General features: G+C 43.5%; 1 protein-coding gene and 1 long non-coding RNA gene across 4 annotated transcripts in view; one reads left to right on the top strand and one right to left on the bottom strand.

Annotated features, from left to right (window-relative positions):
• The window catches only part of epoa (erythropoietin a), a 61,822-nt gene that overhangs the window by 3,798 nt on the left and 42,909 nt on the right, over positions 1-15,115 (bottom strand). For all 3 annotated transcript variants that reach the window (XM_048524013.2, XM_048524015.2, XM_048524014.2), the window contains one exon: positions 8,815-8,979. In XM_048524013.2, the coding sequence (XP_048379970.1) occupies positions 8,815-8,979 (165 nt within the window). The remainder of the gene's footprint in view (positions 1-8,814; positions 8,980-15,115) is intronic.
• The window catches only part of LOC125448612 (uncharacterized), a 72,209-nt gene that overhangs the window by 20,371 nt on the left and 36,723 nt on the right, over positions 1-15,115 (top strand). The gene's annotated exons all lie outside the window — the stretch shown is intronic.

Genomic DNA, 15,115 nt, shown 5'->3' with positions numbered 1-15,115 from the left:
GCTTTGGAATTCTCTAGCACAGAGGAAGCCCAGTCTTTGAGTATGCTAAAAGTAGAGATTGGTAAATTTCGACTTCAGATTGGCATACAGGGTTGTGGGGATGAGGGCAGTAAAAGGCATTTTGCAGTGTTCAGTCAACCATATTTAATGTTGGGGCTTGATGAGCTGTATGATCTACATCTGTGTTCCTATGTTCTTAATGATCATAGAGTGGCAGTGTTACATAGGAATTTATGGACATAACACTAGGAGTGATGTGTTTGGTCCCTCTAACCCACTCTGCCTTTCAACAAAATCCTTTACCTCAAAGCCATTTTTGTGCATTATTCCCATAATTCATGACATCTTTGAAGATCCAGCAATCTACTGATCTCTTGTCTTGAACATAATCAATAACCATGCCTCCACAGCCCTTTGGGGTAGAGAATTTCAAAGGTTCGCCATCATCTGAGTGAAGAAATTCCTCACTGTGAAATGGCCCAACCCTTAATCTTTGAATGTGTCCGCCTGTCCTGGGCTCTTCAGTCATGTGAAATATCCTTTTTGCATCTACTCTGTTGAGCCTTGTAAGGATGATAATCCAGTGGCATGGAATAATGATCCTGAGACATGTGTTCAAATCCTAACTTGACAGCTGGAATAAAAGCTAGTATCAGTTAGTGACTGAGACTCTCGGGCTGCTGTAAAAAACCTGCTGCTCTTCCTGGGAATGGCCTTTATGTGATTCCAAACCTACAGCAACATGAGTAATGTGAGGCAGTGGTGCTAACCATCTTGGATAAGTTCCTCCTTGCATCCAGGCTTCATGAACTCTGCATTCTCGTAAATGTCAGCACATCTCTTCGGAACATCCCATGATATGTTGTTTAGAAGTCTCATAATAACAACTTGAAATCATGGCAGAAGGTGGTGCTGCAGGGCCTGAGATGGGAACGCACATCAGAATCTAATAACAGGGTTCTGGGCTCTACGGCACCTGCAGTGCTCAGGTCAGGGCCCTGGTGCCATAGAGGCAATGTTACTGGATTCGTAATCCGGACGCCTGGCCAGTGCCCTAGGCATAAAGGTTCAAATTCCACCATAGCATCTGTTGGAATTTAAATCCAATGAATATATTTTGGAATTGAAAGCTTATTGCAATGGGAACCATGAATAAGACTCTGGCTTGTTGTAAATATCCATCTAGTTCATTAATCCTCCAATCCCACAAAGTTGGCTTTGAAGTTTCATTCATTCAAGAAGTATTTTGAACTCTGGGAGTGGCTCTGGAAGAAGGAGACACCATTTCAAATCGTCTAAGGAATGGGGATAGTTGGGTAATTTGATCCAACCTAAATCTACCTTTCCATTTTCTCAATCCTCAGAATCATTACACCAGTGTTGGAGAGAGAATGTGGTGGCCCTGTAGGGGCAGGTTGAGTTTGGGTAGGCAGACAAAGGCTGACTGGTAGAGAGATTCACCACCCAAGTTTGGATAACTGCAACAGATGTTGTATCACAGTGCTTTTCAAATATTTCTATGACTGTGGCTCCCATTTCAAAAGTTGAAGATTGTCATGACCCCACAACACGAACTAAGAGAGTAGAAGCCAGAGACTATTTCCCAGGGCAGAAATGGCTAGCACGAGGGGTCATAGTTTTAAGCTGGTTGGTGGAAAGTATAGAGGGGATGTCAGAGGCGGGTTCTTTACGCAGAGAGTTGTGAGAGCATGGAATGCGTTGCCAGCAGCAGTTGTGGAAGCAAGGTCATTGGGGTCATTTAAGAGACTGCTGGACATGCATATGGTCACAGAAATTTGAGGGTGCATACATGAGGATCAATGGTCGGCACAACATTGTGGGCTGAAGGGCCTGTTCTATGTTCTAAGTAGGAGAAGGACCTGCAATAGTCAGAGGTGGAGTATGAGTAAGAGTAGGGGGAGGGGGCTTGGTGAAGAAAATGTGATAGTGTGGAGCTGTTGGAGGCATGGCTGTTGGGTGGGGTGGCATCACTGCCTCAGAGCTGGCAAAATTTGTAGTTCTAGGATGATTGCTGTACTGTTTGCATAGACACAGCATCTGTGCAGGGGAAAAGAGAGTTAATGTTTCGAGTCTAGTATGACTGTCCCTCAGAACTGAAAGTAGTCAGAAATTGGAGGGCAAAGGGAACAGATGGTATGGATTAGAGACAAAAAAAAACTGCAGATGCTAGAATTCGAGGTGGACAAACAGGAGGCTGGAAGAAGACAGCAAGCGAGGCAGCAGCTAGAGGAAAGGAGAAGTCAATGTATCAGGTATTATCCTTCATGGATGCCCAGTGCATAAGGCAAAGGAGTTGCTAATGGTTGTGGAAGAGCAAAAGAGATGTAAATTAAAGCGTTAAAGGGAGAAAATGGCTCTCTTTTAAAGAGAGACAAGTAAACAAGACAAGACTGGAAGTGGGATTTAAGAAAAATACAGAACAGTCAAGCTTTAATTAAGCCTTAGAGGCTGTAAAGTGCTTAAGTGGAAAATGAGGAGTTGTTCCTCAACTTTTGTTAGAACACTGCAAAAAGGGCCACGACAGAAAAGTTTTGTCTCTTTTACCATCCTTAACAAACCCCTTTGCCTTTTGCACTAGGCCTCTACACCATCTGCTCCCCAGGCCCCTCTTTTGCCTCTGCAAAAAGTGTGAAAAAATTTCCAACTCCTTTCAGTTCTGAAGAGGAGTCATATTGGACTTGAACACTAATTGTTTCTGTCTCCACAGATGTTGCCAGGCTTGCTGAGACTCTCCAGCAGTTTCTTCTTTTGTTTTAGATCCCAGCATCTGCAGTATTTTGTTTAACGTACATAAATAAAACTGATAGAACTGCAGACGCTGTAAATCAGGAACAAAAACAAAGTTGCTGGAAAAGCCCAACAGGTCTGGCAGCACCTGTGAAGAAAAAAACAAAGTTAACGTTTCGAGTCTGGTGACCCTTCCTCAGAACTGTTCCTCAGTAAATAAACACTATGAATCCACAAACATTGATTTCAAGGGGAGTGTACTACTGAAGGAGCCAAGCTGAGATAAAAAGAGACCACGACTGAAAAGAGATATATATTTATATATATTATACAGAGGTATACTTTATCCTTTTACCAATTAATACAATAAAAAGTTTGAAACTGATGATGTAACTGTGCTTGAGCTTTCCTACCTATACCCAGTCCTCCAGAAATCCTATTCCAGGAAGGCTAATCCTATACATGGAAAGCTGCTAGCCATCCAGTAAATTGTTGATTGTATCCCAAGGTTAATATCCTGTGGCTCCAAGCATGGGGATGAGGAAGTGACAGGAAGGATTACGTGACAGAAAGCAGGAGTGTAGCTCATTATTTTTATTTATTCCGCTATCTTTTCTCCAGTGTCAATATTTGAAGGTTGCTGCTGGGTTCAACTGTAGGCGTCAATAGGAAAAAAAACAAGCCCTTTATTGGAAAATGATAAAACAGGGTCATTGAAATAAACTGAAGAATGAAGTAAGACTTGGACTGGACGGGAATGGGGGTTGAGGTAGGAAGACAACCCTGTTGGAAGAATTTAAAACACCACCACTTGGCAGTCACTAGTCATTCCTGTAATGTTCAAGTCAGCACTCTTCAGCAACCAAACTATTCAAAATCATTGTCAATTTGTTCAGTTTAGACATTGTAAATGTTTTTGTTTAAACAGTGAGTTTTGAAAACATGGAGCAGTGACTGAGTCTAGCAACAGAAAGAGTTAAATTATCATTGGCATAAATGCAGTCACTAACTTCTCAGCTAACCTGCATGCCATATTAACGAAGAGATAGTAGGAACTGCCGATGCTGGAAAATGTGAGCTAACAAAGCAGCTTTCCGAGGAAGGGTCTAGACCCAAAACATCAGCTTTCCTGCTCTTCTGATGCTGCTTGGCCTGATGTGTTTATCCAGCTGTACACCTTGTTGCCATTATTAACTATTCAGCTTAATCAGCTGTCTTGCTTGTGAGACACGCTAACTGCTCACACTCTAGTCATTTGCTATACCACTCTTGGTATTGAACTGGCTGTGTTGCATTAGCTACTTAGCAACTTCCTACAAATAGCATTGTATTTTTGCAAAGTGTCTCTCCTTCTCCTCCTCTGAAGGTGTGACTCTGACTATGATCTTGTCACATGTGACTGTTTACTGTCCTTACCTCATTGATGGGCCACCTTTTCATGCATTGCTGGGAGATGGGCATTACTGGTGAGGCCAGACTTTATTGTCCATCCCCAGTTATTCATGAGAAGATGGTGGTGAGCCATCCACTTGAACCACTGTAGTTCATGTTGTGCAGGGACACCCTACAGCATTGTTATGAAGGGAGGTCCAGGATTTTAACCCATCAACAGAGAAGGAATAGTAAGACAGATGTACATCAGGATGGTGTGCATTTGCTGCCCTTGTTTTTAGATGCAGTGTGTGCAACAGTCTCTTGGCTACTCCCTATTACTGCAGGAACCTGTGCATGGAGATTTTTAATGTGGCAGGCTGCATTACTACATGTTTCTGGCTTACAAGAAAACTCTCCTGCTTTTAGTACCTGTCATCAGAAAAATTTGCATATTGATAAATCAACCTGTTCAGCCAAATTGCAATGCATCATCTGTGATCATCAAATCCTGTGGTGACACCTGAAGCAATACTTCTGGCCCAGAGTTGGGAGCACTACCCACCATATCGCAAGATCCGTCTTGGGTTTGGAAAGCCCTGTGGAAGGAGCCTTCCTGTAGTTCCAGGATGAATGAGGCCATTACAGCGGAGCCTGTTCCTTTTCATGTTCACTTCCCAGAAGTGAACACTCTCTAGGAACAGAAACTTAGTCAAGCTTTGGTCCTACAAAGGGATAGCATAGACATAGAGGTCCAATGGTACCCTTGTGTATTGTATCATGCTGCAGCTTTCCAGCCCAGAAGCCATGTGTTACTGTATTACCAGAATTGAGCTGAGATCCACCAGTTCTACAAAGATCTTTCAAACCAGTAGACAATTCATGACACTGGTCAATGTGTTGCCAAGGGAATCATCCCTCACCAATCAGGGTCATTGAGACATACAACATGGAAACAGACCCTTCAATCCAACATGTCTGCACCAACCAGACATCCCAATCTGACCTAGTCCCATTTACCAACATTCGGCCCATATCCCTCTAAACCCTTTCTATTCATACACCCATCCAGGTGCCTTTTAGATGTTGTAACTATACCTGTCTCCACCATTTCCTCTGGCAGCTTGTTCCATACACTGTTGTAAATTTCTGCCATTGTTCAACTGTTCATCCTCCTTTTCCCATTCCACTTGGCAACTCAGCCCTTATCTGTGTGTAATTACCTTTACTTAAGTTTCACATTTTTATTACCAATCCATGTTTCTTACTCTCAAACTGAATTCTATCATGTCATGGTCACTGTTCCCTAAGGAATTTCTTACTGTGACAACTAGCATTGTTTGAATTTAATCAGTTAACTATAAAAGAGTTAGCAGATCCTGCTTCATCTCCATGCCAATCATGGTCCAACTAATCAGCAATCTCTTTTCAAGCTCCTTTCCTACCATTAGCTATTCACCAGGAATAAACCACATAAAACTTTGACTTTTATGTTCTGTATCACCAAGCATTACTGATGTTAAAATATTTTCAGCAAAACTATTCAGCCCAAAGTGTATTTACGCTGTAAACAAACCTCCTTCTATCTAACTCCATCTACATGTTTTCTATTCCTTTTAACACCATGTGTTTTTCCAGCTTTTCTGATATTGAGACCAGTAGCTTCCACCCAATCAAGGGCCTGGTGTATTATCTGCATCTCAACTCATGTCAGTGCAGCTCCCTCTCATGGTCAGGTCCAGTATCTCCTCCTAATCAGTGTACTGTACTTGTCACTGTGTTACTCTTTATGTTAATTCAGCCCCCTTATATTGTTGGGGTCATCAATGATTTTCTCTTTTTTTAAAAAACAAGTGTAAGTGTAAGGGCAAGTGCATTGCTCTTTGTGCACCTTCTCCTCAGCCATCAAATTGTATTCTTCACTCTTGTACTATTACCCTAATGCTCTTTGTATGGTATGAACTATCTGTACTGCACACAAAACAAAACCTTTCACAGTACCAAAAATGTGACAAAAACAAATCAAATCAAATCAAATACTCCTCAACTCCATTTTCCTGCCCTTTTCCCAATAACCCTTGATTCTCTTACTGATTAAAACTTTGTCTATCTGAGTCTTGAAAATACTTAATGACCCAGCACTGATAGCCATCTGCAGTAAAGAATTGCATAGGTTTTCTGATGAAGGGTCTAGGCCCAAAACATCAGCTTTTGTGCTCCTAAGATGCTGCTTGGCCTGCTGTGTTCATCCAGGTCCATCTCCAGCATCTGCAGTTCCCATTATCTCTGACCATAGTTTCACTACCCTTTGACAAAAGAAATTCCTTCTAACTTAGTCTGAAATCGATGACCCTTTGCTCTGAAATGATGCCTTCTGGTACTCAACTCTCCACAAAGGGAAACAACTTCTCATAATCTACTTTGTCAAGCCCTCTAAGAATCTTATAACAAAGTTGCCTCTCCTCATAAGAAAATCCCTCTATACTCTATCAACCTAGTGGACCTTCTTTGGGCGCCAGTATATCTGTGCATCATTAACAGGACCATTAGTATTCATAGTATTCTAGATGGAGTCTGATGAGTGTCTTGTATAGTTTTAGCAAGATTTCCCAATTTTTGTACTCCATTGCCTTTGAAATAAAGGCTAACAGGCTGTCCTATTATCTACTGAATTTGTAGACTAGCTTTTTGTGATTCATGCACGAAGACCCCAAAATCCCGTTGTGCAGCAGCTTTCGGCAGTCTTTTCCCATTTAAATAATATTCAGCTTTTCTAATCGTCAAACATACTGTATGACCACACATTTTCCCATTTATTATTCCACCTGCCAGTCTCTCACCCACACACTCAATCTATATATATCCCTTTGCAGACTCTTTGTGTCGTCCTTACTACTTGCCTTCCCACGTATTTTTAGGCCATCTGAAAACTTGGCAGTAGCACACTCTCTTTTGTCATCTGAGTCATGAATATGTATTGCAAATAATTGTGGCTGCAGCAGTGATCAGTGTGGCACTCCATTAGTTATTGTGAAAATCCTTCCTTATCCCAACTTCCTTTTATTGGTCAGCCAATCATCTATCCATGCTAAAATATAACCCCGAAACACACGGATGTGTGTTTCACTTAGTAGCCTTATATGTGGTACCTTATAAAACGCCCTTTCGAAATCCAAATGTACTACATCTGCTGGTTACCTTTCATCTGTGCCACTTGTTACTTCCTCAAAAACAAATTTCTCAGACACCATTTCCCCTTCATGAAGGCACATTGATTCATTTGATAATATGTTCTGTATTTTCAAATGTCCTGTTACATCCTACATTATTGACTCTCTCATTTTCTCAACAACAACTGTTAATCTAATTGGCTGGCCACACTTTTTGAATAAGTGTGTTATATTGCCAGTTTTTCAGACTTCTAGGAGTTTTCCAGAAATGTAAGGATTCCTGGAAGACGCATTTACTATCTCGGTCACTCCTTCCTTTAAAATCCAAGGACACAACCTATCACGTCCAAATTATTGGCCCTGTGTAGTATTTATTGCCCATGTTTAGTTGCCCTTGAGAAGGTGATAGTGAGCTGCCGTCTTGAACCACTGCAGTAGGTGTATCCACAATGTAGTTGGGTAGGGAGTCCCATGCTTTTGACTCAGTACAATGATAGAACTGCAATATATTTTCAAGTCAGGATAGGAAGGGGAATTTGCAATTCCAATCAAGTAGGCTGTTTTGTCTGGATGTACTCATTCTAAGCTCTTACCAACTATTTTTATACTACTTGCTAGTTTTCTTTCAGTTTATTTTTTCCTCCTGTTTATTCATTTCTTATTCATCTTTTGTTAGCTGTAATACTTTTCTAATACTCTGTTCCACTAATCTTTGCAACATTGTATATTTTTTCTTTCAGTTTGAACTTTCTTGGTTAACCATGATTGGTTTATCCCTTGATATAGACTTCCTAGAATCTTTCTTTGTCACTGGGATATATCTTTGTTTTGATTCATAAGCTATTTTCTTAAATGCCTGTCATTGTTATGCAGCTGTCTTTTCTGCTAAATTTATTTTATCAGTTGTCCAGCCCATTCTGTCCTCATTCCTATGTCATTTCCTTTATTTAAGTTTAGCACTTGTTTCCAACCCAAGTTGCTCACTCTCAAACTAAATTCTCCCATGTTATGGCCACTGATCCCTTAGGGATGTTTTACTTGGTGATCGTGTATTAAACCTGTCTCATTACACATTACCATACCCAAAAAAAGGACTGATCCCTTACAGACAGACATTACAGTTAGTCTCGATATCCTCAGGCCAGGAGAATTTCCATTATCAATCAATATGTGAAGCATTCACAGCTTGCTCTGTATCAGTGGACACAACATTAAGGCAACATTGCCTCATAGGTGATGGCTTCCATTGCTAAACATTCCACTGGCACATGGCCAGTTAAGGAAAAGCACAGAAGGCATATCCACTGTCTCGTGGACTGCAGCAGACAGGAGCTAATTGTCTTGAATACAGGTTGGGGGGAGGATGAAAACTGTGAAGAGGGAAAATGGATGCTAGCAAAGACTAACATCAACCCCAACCCCCAGTGTACCCTACCTGACCACTTCACAATAAAAAGAGTGCCAAAATATCACCTTCAATTCTCTGACTTATCCTGTACCTCATTAATTAATTTGGACCACTTACCGGGGTTCTCAAACTCCTCACCATCTGCGTGATGCTTCGGATATTACTGTAGCTCCTTTCTATTAGATACAGCATGTTGCTATTGACAGTCATGTTCTGGGCCTTCTGGACTGCAACTGCAAGCAACTTGAGACCCGTCTGAACTTCCTCGGCTTTTGCTCCTGACTGTGGAGACATAAGGGTTAATGCAGTATACCATCATCACCAAATGTTAGCTGTCATTGTTGTAAGGAACAGCACTAGGTGGGGGCTATTTTCCATTGGAAAATGCAGGTCCATGGAAAAAGTCCCATTAAGCTCACAGATTGAGGACCCCACAAATGTTTTGATCCTGACTCTCTTTGAGTCCCCTCCTTGCCTAGAGCACCGAATGAGTCTTTTTGCAAGTTTGATATACCAGGAATACTTATAAAATAGCCCATAATATGCTACAAAGCAAATACCATTTGCCATAATAATTAAACCTTTGCATGTAACCAATGGGACTTTGCCAGCAACCATAAAACTGCTGTGTACTTCAGAATAAATACATTGCATTTATGTAGCAAAACTCTAGACATCTCAAAGCACTTTACAGTAGTTTAGTACTTTTGAAGTTCTATGTTTTCATATTATCATGCAGTAAAAAAAGCAGCAACCAAATTATGCAGAGTGAGATCCAATAAACTGCAACTTAACCATGACTAGGTCAGCTATTGTTTTAAAATAATTGTGTTTGGAGGATAAATATTGGCCAGGATTCAACCGCACTCCCATATCTTCTTTGAAATAGTGTTGTGGGTGTTTTACATCCAGCTGAGAGGGCCAACAGCACCTTGGGCGACGTCTTATCCACAAAACAGCTTTCTGGCAATGTGGCATTCCGACAGTACTGCATGAGGCTTTCAACTTAGATAGTGCATCCAATTCTTCAAGTAGGGCTTTAGCTTTCTTACTAAGAGGTCAGAGATTAAACTGATCAATCATGACAGGAGTATTGTACCATTCTCATGGACAATATAACATTCTGCTGTTAAGGCAGAGCTGCGGCCTGTCCCTTTAAAGGGACATTAAAGTTCAGTTGCTGTAGATAAGCAATTCTGTTGGTCACATCCTGAAGCTAATTTGATCTTCTCTCTGAATTATTATTACTGTATTTTAAGCTGTTACTTATGCCTTGGCACACTGCCCCGACTGCACAGTCGTGATTTCCCACTGTTTCAAGTGTGTATATTGGGTGAGTCAGCAGGAGATAATGGTGACGTGGCTGAACAAATAATCCAACACCCTGGGACAGGGGTTTAAATCCCACCATGGCTATTGTGGATCTTAAATTCAATTAACAGAACAAAAATCTGGTTTTGAAAGCTAGCCTCACTAATTGTGACTACAAAACTGGAATAAGCCTTCACAGCCAGCATCAATCACCAGTCACCCTTTATTTATAAGTGCATAGTCTTTGACAACAGCACTGCCTCTAGTGACCATGGTATTCTGGGGCCCAATATCCCTGATATTCACTCTTTTATGGACAGCCAGGTCTCCTTGACTGGACTAGATTAAATAGCCCCAGTCAGGGTACTCATGAGGTCAATTTGGCTAATCTTGTTAAAATCACCACAAAAACTATTAGCAATTGTAAAAACCTGTCTGCTACATAATGTCCTTTATGGAAGGAAACCAGTCAACCTGGTCTGGCCTACACCTGACTCCAGACTGACAGCAACTAACTGCCGTCAGAAATGGCCAAGCAATTTACTCAGTTCAAGGGCAGTAAGGGATGGATAACAAATTCTGGCGTTGTGTGACACCCACAAATAATTAAACAGTGTTTATCAAACAGTTATAGCAGGTACAAGAGTGACATATGGCACATATTTGTTGAAATCATAAAGTTATGTTGCTATAGTCTTACCAAAACATAGGATTGCGCTCCCATTAGAGACCTGAGGGTGACCACACCACACTACTGGCATCACTATTGCAAACTAGCCATCTAGTTAAGTGAGCTACTCAACCCTTTGATGAAAAATTATATACCAAACAGAAAGATATTCAGTTTCTGAAAAAAGTTCACTTTGAAACACGTCAGTCACTTCTGCGGCACTCAAAAAATACATAAGCAAACCAGCTGTTTGTTAACTTTGAATTAGGAATCATATTGTTCTTGAAGAAAAGTGCTCAACCTCTAATTGATCTGGCAATTGTCCAAGATAATTATGGTCAAACTGACCCAAGACAGCACAATAATTATATTATGAGGCTTCAACAGGAACACAAGATGCCCACAGTTGGACCTCAGTAGCAGAATATACCACCACACATTAAATTACATTGAACAATCATCTTACCCTTGTTAATCAACTTATCAATTACTCACATTGAATGGTTATACAGATGACGCATTTAAACCACTCATCCTGTTCCTACGATATTCCTTTGCACTGCTTTAATGAATTTTGAGGCATGGTGGTAATGTCACCGTATTAGTAATCCTGGAATAGTAGGAACTGCAGATGCTGGAGAATCTGAGATAACAAGTTGTAGAGCTGGATGAACACAGCAGGCCAAGCTGCATCAGAGGAAGAGGAAAGCTGACATTTTGGATGTAGACCCTTCTTCAGAAATGGGAGAGGGGAAAGGGGTTCTGAAATAAATAGGGAGAGAAAGGGAGGCGGATAGAAGATGGACGGAGGAGAAGTTAGTTGGAGAGGAGACAGACAGGTCAAAGAGTCGCGGATGGTGCCACTAAAGGTGAGTGTAGGTGGGGAGGCGATAGGTCAGTCCAGGATGGATGGCCAGGTCAAGGGGGTGGGATGAGGTTAGTAGGTAGGAGATGGGAGGAGAGGATAGGTAAGAGGAAGGACAGGTTAGGGAGGTGGGGACAAGCTGGTCTGTTTTTGGGATGCAGTGGGCGGAGGGGAGATTTTGAAGCTTGTGAAATCCACATTGATACCATTGGACTGCAGGGTTCCCAAGCTGAATATGAGTTGCTGTTCCTGCAACCTTCGGGTAGCATTGTTGTGGGACTGCAGGAGGCCCAGAATGGACATGTCATCTGCGGAATGGAAGGGGGAGTTGAAATGGTTCGTGACTGGGAGGTGCAGTTGTTTAGTGTGAACCGAGCATAGGTGTTCTGCAAAGTGGTCCCCAAGCCTCCACTTGGTTTCCCCAATGTAGAGGAAGCTGCAACAGGAACTGCGGATGCAGTATACCACATTAGCAGATGTGCAGGTGAACATCTGCTTGATGTGGAAAGTCTTCTTGGGGCCTGGGATGGAGGTGAGGGGGGAGATTTAGGGGCAGGTGTAGCACTTCCTGTGGTTGCAGGGAAAAGTGCCGGTTGTGGTGGGGCTGGAGGGGAGTGTGAAGCGGACGAGGGAGTCATGGAGAGAGTGGTCCCTCCGGAATGCAGATAAGGGTGGGAGGGAAAAATGTCTTTGGTGGTGGGGCTGAATTGCAGATGTGGGAAGTGTCGGAGGAGGATGTGTTGGATCCAGATATTGGTGGGGTGGTATGTGAGGATGAGGGGGTGGCCATGGGTACCCGCATGGGCCCAAGTTATGCCTGCCTCTTTGTAGGGTACATGGAACAATCTCTCTTCTGTACCTACACTGGCCCAAAACCCCACCTCTTCCCCCATTACACTGATGACTGTATCAGCACCGCCTCGTACTCCCACGAGGAGCTCGAACAGTTCAGCCACTTCACCAACACCTTTCACCCCAACATTAAGTTCATCTGAACCATCTCTAATACCTCTCTCTCCTTCCTGGATCTCGCTGTCTCCATCTCCAGCAACCACCTAGAAACCAATATCCATTTCAAGCCCGCTGACTCCCAAAACTACCTAGAATACACCTCCTCCTACCCACCTTCCTGCAAAAAATGCCGTCCCCTATTCCCAATTCCTTCACCTTTGCCGCATCTGCTCCCAGGATGAAGCATACCACTCCCGTACATCTCAAATGTCCTCGTTTTTCAAGGAGCACAACTTCCCCTGCCTCAGTGGTCGAGAACCCTCGACCATGTCTCCTGCATTTCCTGCAACTCATCCCTCACACCACCTCCTCACAATAACAACCAAAACAGAATCCCCCTCATCCTTACATACCAGCCCACCAACCTCCGGATCCTACGCATCATCCTCCGACCCTTCCGCCATCTGCAATCCAACCCCCCCGCCAAAGACATTTTTCCCTCCCCATCCTTACCTGCATTCCGGAGGGACCACTCTCTCCATGACTCCCTTGTCTGCTCCACACTCCTCTCCAGCCTCACCACACCTGGCACTTTTCCCTGCAACTGCGTAAGTGCTATACCTGCCCCTACACTTCCCCCCTCACCCCCATCCCAGGCCCCAAGAAGACTTTCCACGTCAAGCGATGATGTTCACCTGCACATATGCTAATGTAGTCTACTGCATCGGCTGTTCCCGTTGTGGCCTCCTCTACATTGGGGAAACCAAGCGGAGGCTTGGGGACCGCTTTGGAGAACACCTCAGCTCGGTTCACACTAAACAACTGCACCTCCCAGTCGCGAACCATTTCAACTCCCCCTACCATTCCGCAAATGACATGTCCATTCTGGGCCTCCTGCAGTCCCACAACAACGCTACCCGAAGGTTGCAGGAACAGCAACTCATATTCAGCTTGGGAACCCTGCAGTCCAATGGTATCGATGAGGACTTCATAAGCTTCAGAATATCCCGTCCCCCTACTCCGCATCCCAAAACCAGCCCAGCTCGTCCCCACCTCCCTAACCTGTCCTTCCTCCCACCTATCCTCTCCTCCCACCTCAAGCCCCACCCCCATCTCCGACCTACTAACCTCATCCTGCCCCCTTGACCTGCCTGTCTGCCCTGGACTGACCTATCTCCTCCCTACCTCCCCGCCTACACTCACCTTTCCTAGCTCCATCCCTGCCTCTTTGACCGGTCTGTCTCCTGTCCACCTGTCTTCTCCTCTGTCTATCTTCTATCCGCCTCCCCCTCTCTCCCTATTTATTTAAGAACCTCCTTCCCCTCTTCATTTCTGAAGAAGTGTCTAGGCCTGAAACGTCAGCTTTCCTGCTCTTCTGATGCTGCTTGGCCTGCTGTGTTCATTCAGCTCTACACCTTGTTATCTCAGTAATCCTGGAATTCCAGATTAAACCTATCGAATACAGTTGGTGGAATTTATATTCAAATGGAACTGAAACTAGTCTCTGATGGTGACATGAAACCATCAATGATCGCCATTAAAACAAACCTGGCTGGTTTACTAATGTCCCTTAGAACATAGAACATAGAACATAGAACAGTACAGCACAGAACAGGCCCTTCAGCCCACAATGTTGTGCTGACCATTGATCCTCATGTATGCACCCTCAAATTTCTGTGACCATATACATGTCCAGCAGTCTCTTAAATGACCCCAATGACATTGCTTCCACAACTGCTGCTGGCAACGCATTCCATGCTCTCACAACTCTCTGCGTAAAGAACCTGCCTCTGACATCCCCTCGATACTTTCCACCAACCAGTTTAAAACTATGACCCCTCGTGCTAGCCATTTCTGCCCTGGGAAATAGTCTCTGGCTATCAACTCTATCTATGCCTCTCATTATCTTGTATACCTCAATTAGGTCCCCTCTCCTCCTCCTTTTCTCCAATGAAAAGAGACCGAGCTCAGTCAACCTCTCTTCATAAGATAAGCCCTCCAGTCCAGGCAGCATCCTGGTAAACCTCCTCTGAACCCTCTCCAAAGCATCCACATCTTTCCTATAATAGGGCGCCCAGAACTGGACGCAGTATTCCAAGTGCGGTCTAACCAAAGTTTTATAGAGCTGCAACAAGATCTCACGACTCTTAAACTCAATCCCCCTGTTAATGAAAGCCAAAACACCATATGCTTTCTTAACAACCCTGTCCACTTGGGTGGCCATTTTAAGGGATCTATGTATCTGCACACCAAGATCCCTCTGTTCCTCCACACTGCCAAGAATCCTATCCTTAATCCTGTACTCAGCTTTCAAATTTGACCTTCCAAAATGCATCACCTCGCAATTATCCAGGTTGAACTCCATCTGCCACCTCTCAGCCCATCTCTGCATCCTGTCAATGTCCCGCTGCAGCCTACAACAGCCCTCTACACTGTCAACGACACCTCCGACCTTTGTGTCGTCTGCAAACTTGCTGACCCATCCTTCAATTCCCTCGTCCAAGTCATTAATAAAAATTACAAACAGTAGAGGCCCAAGGACAGAGCCCTGTGGAACTCCACTCACCACTGACTTCCAGGCAGAATATTTTCCTTCTACTACCACTCGCTGTCTTCTGTCG

Source organism: Stegostoma tigrinum, chromosome 45 (genome assembly GCF_030684315.1).
Source record: "Stegostoma tigrinum isolate sSteTig4 chromosome 45, sSteTig4.hap1, whole genome shotgun sequence".
Classification (NCBI taxonomy): domain Eukaryota; kingdom Metazoa; phylum Chordata; class Chondrichthyes; order Orectolobiformes; family Stegostomatidae; genus Stegostoma; species Stegostoma tigrinum.
The sequence above is the reverse complement of the archived record's forward strand: the minus strand, read 5'-3'. Positions and strand labels throughout refer to the sequence as shown.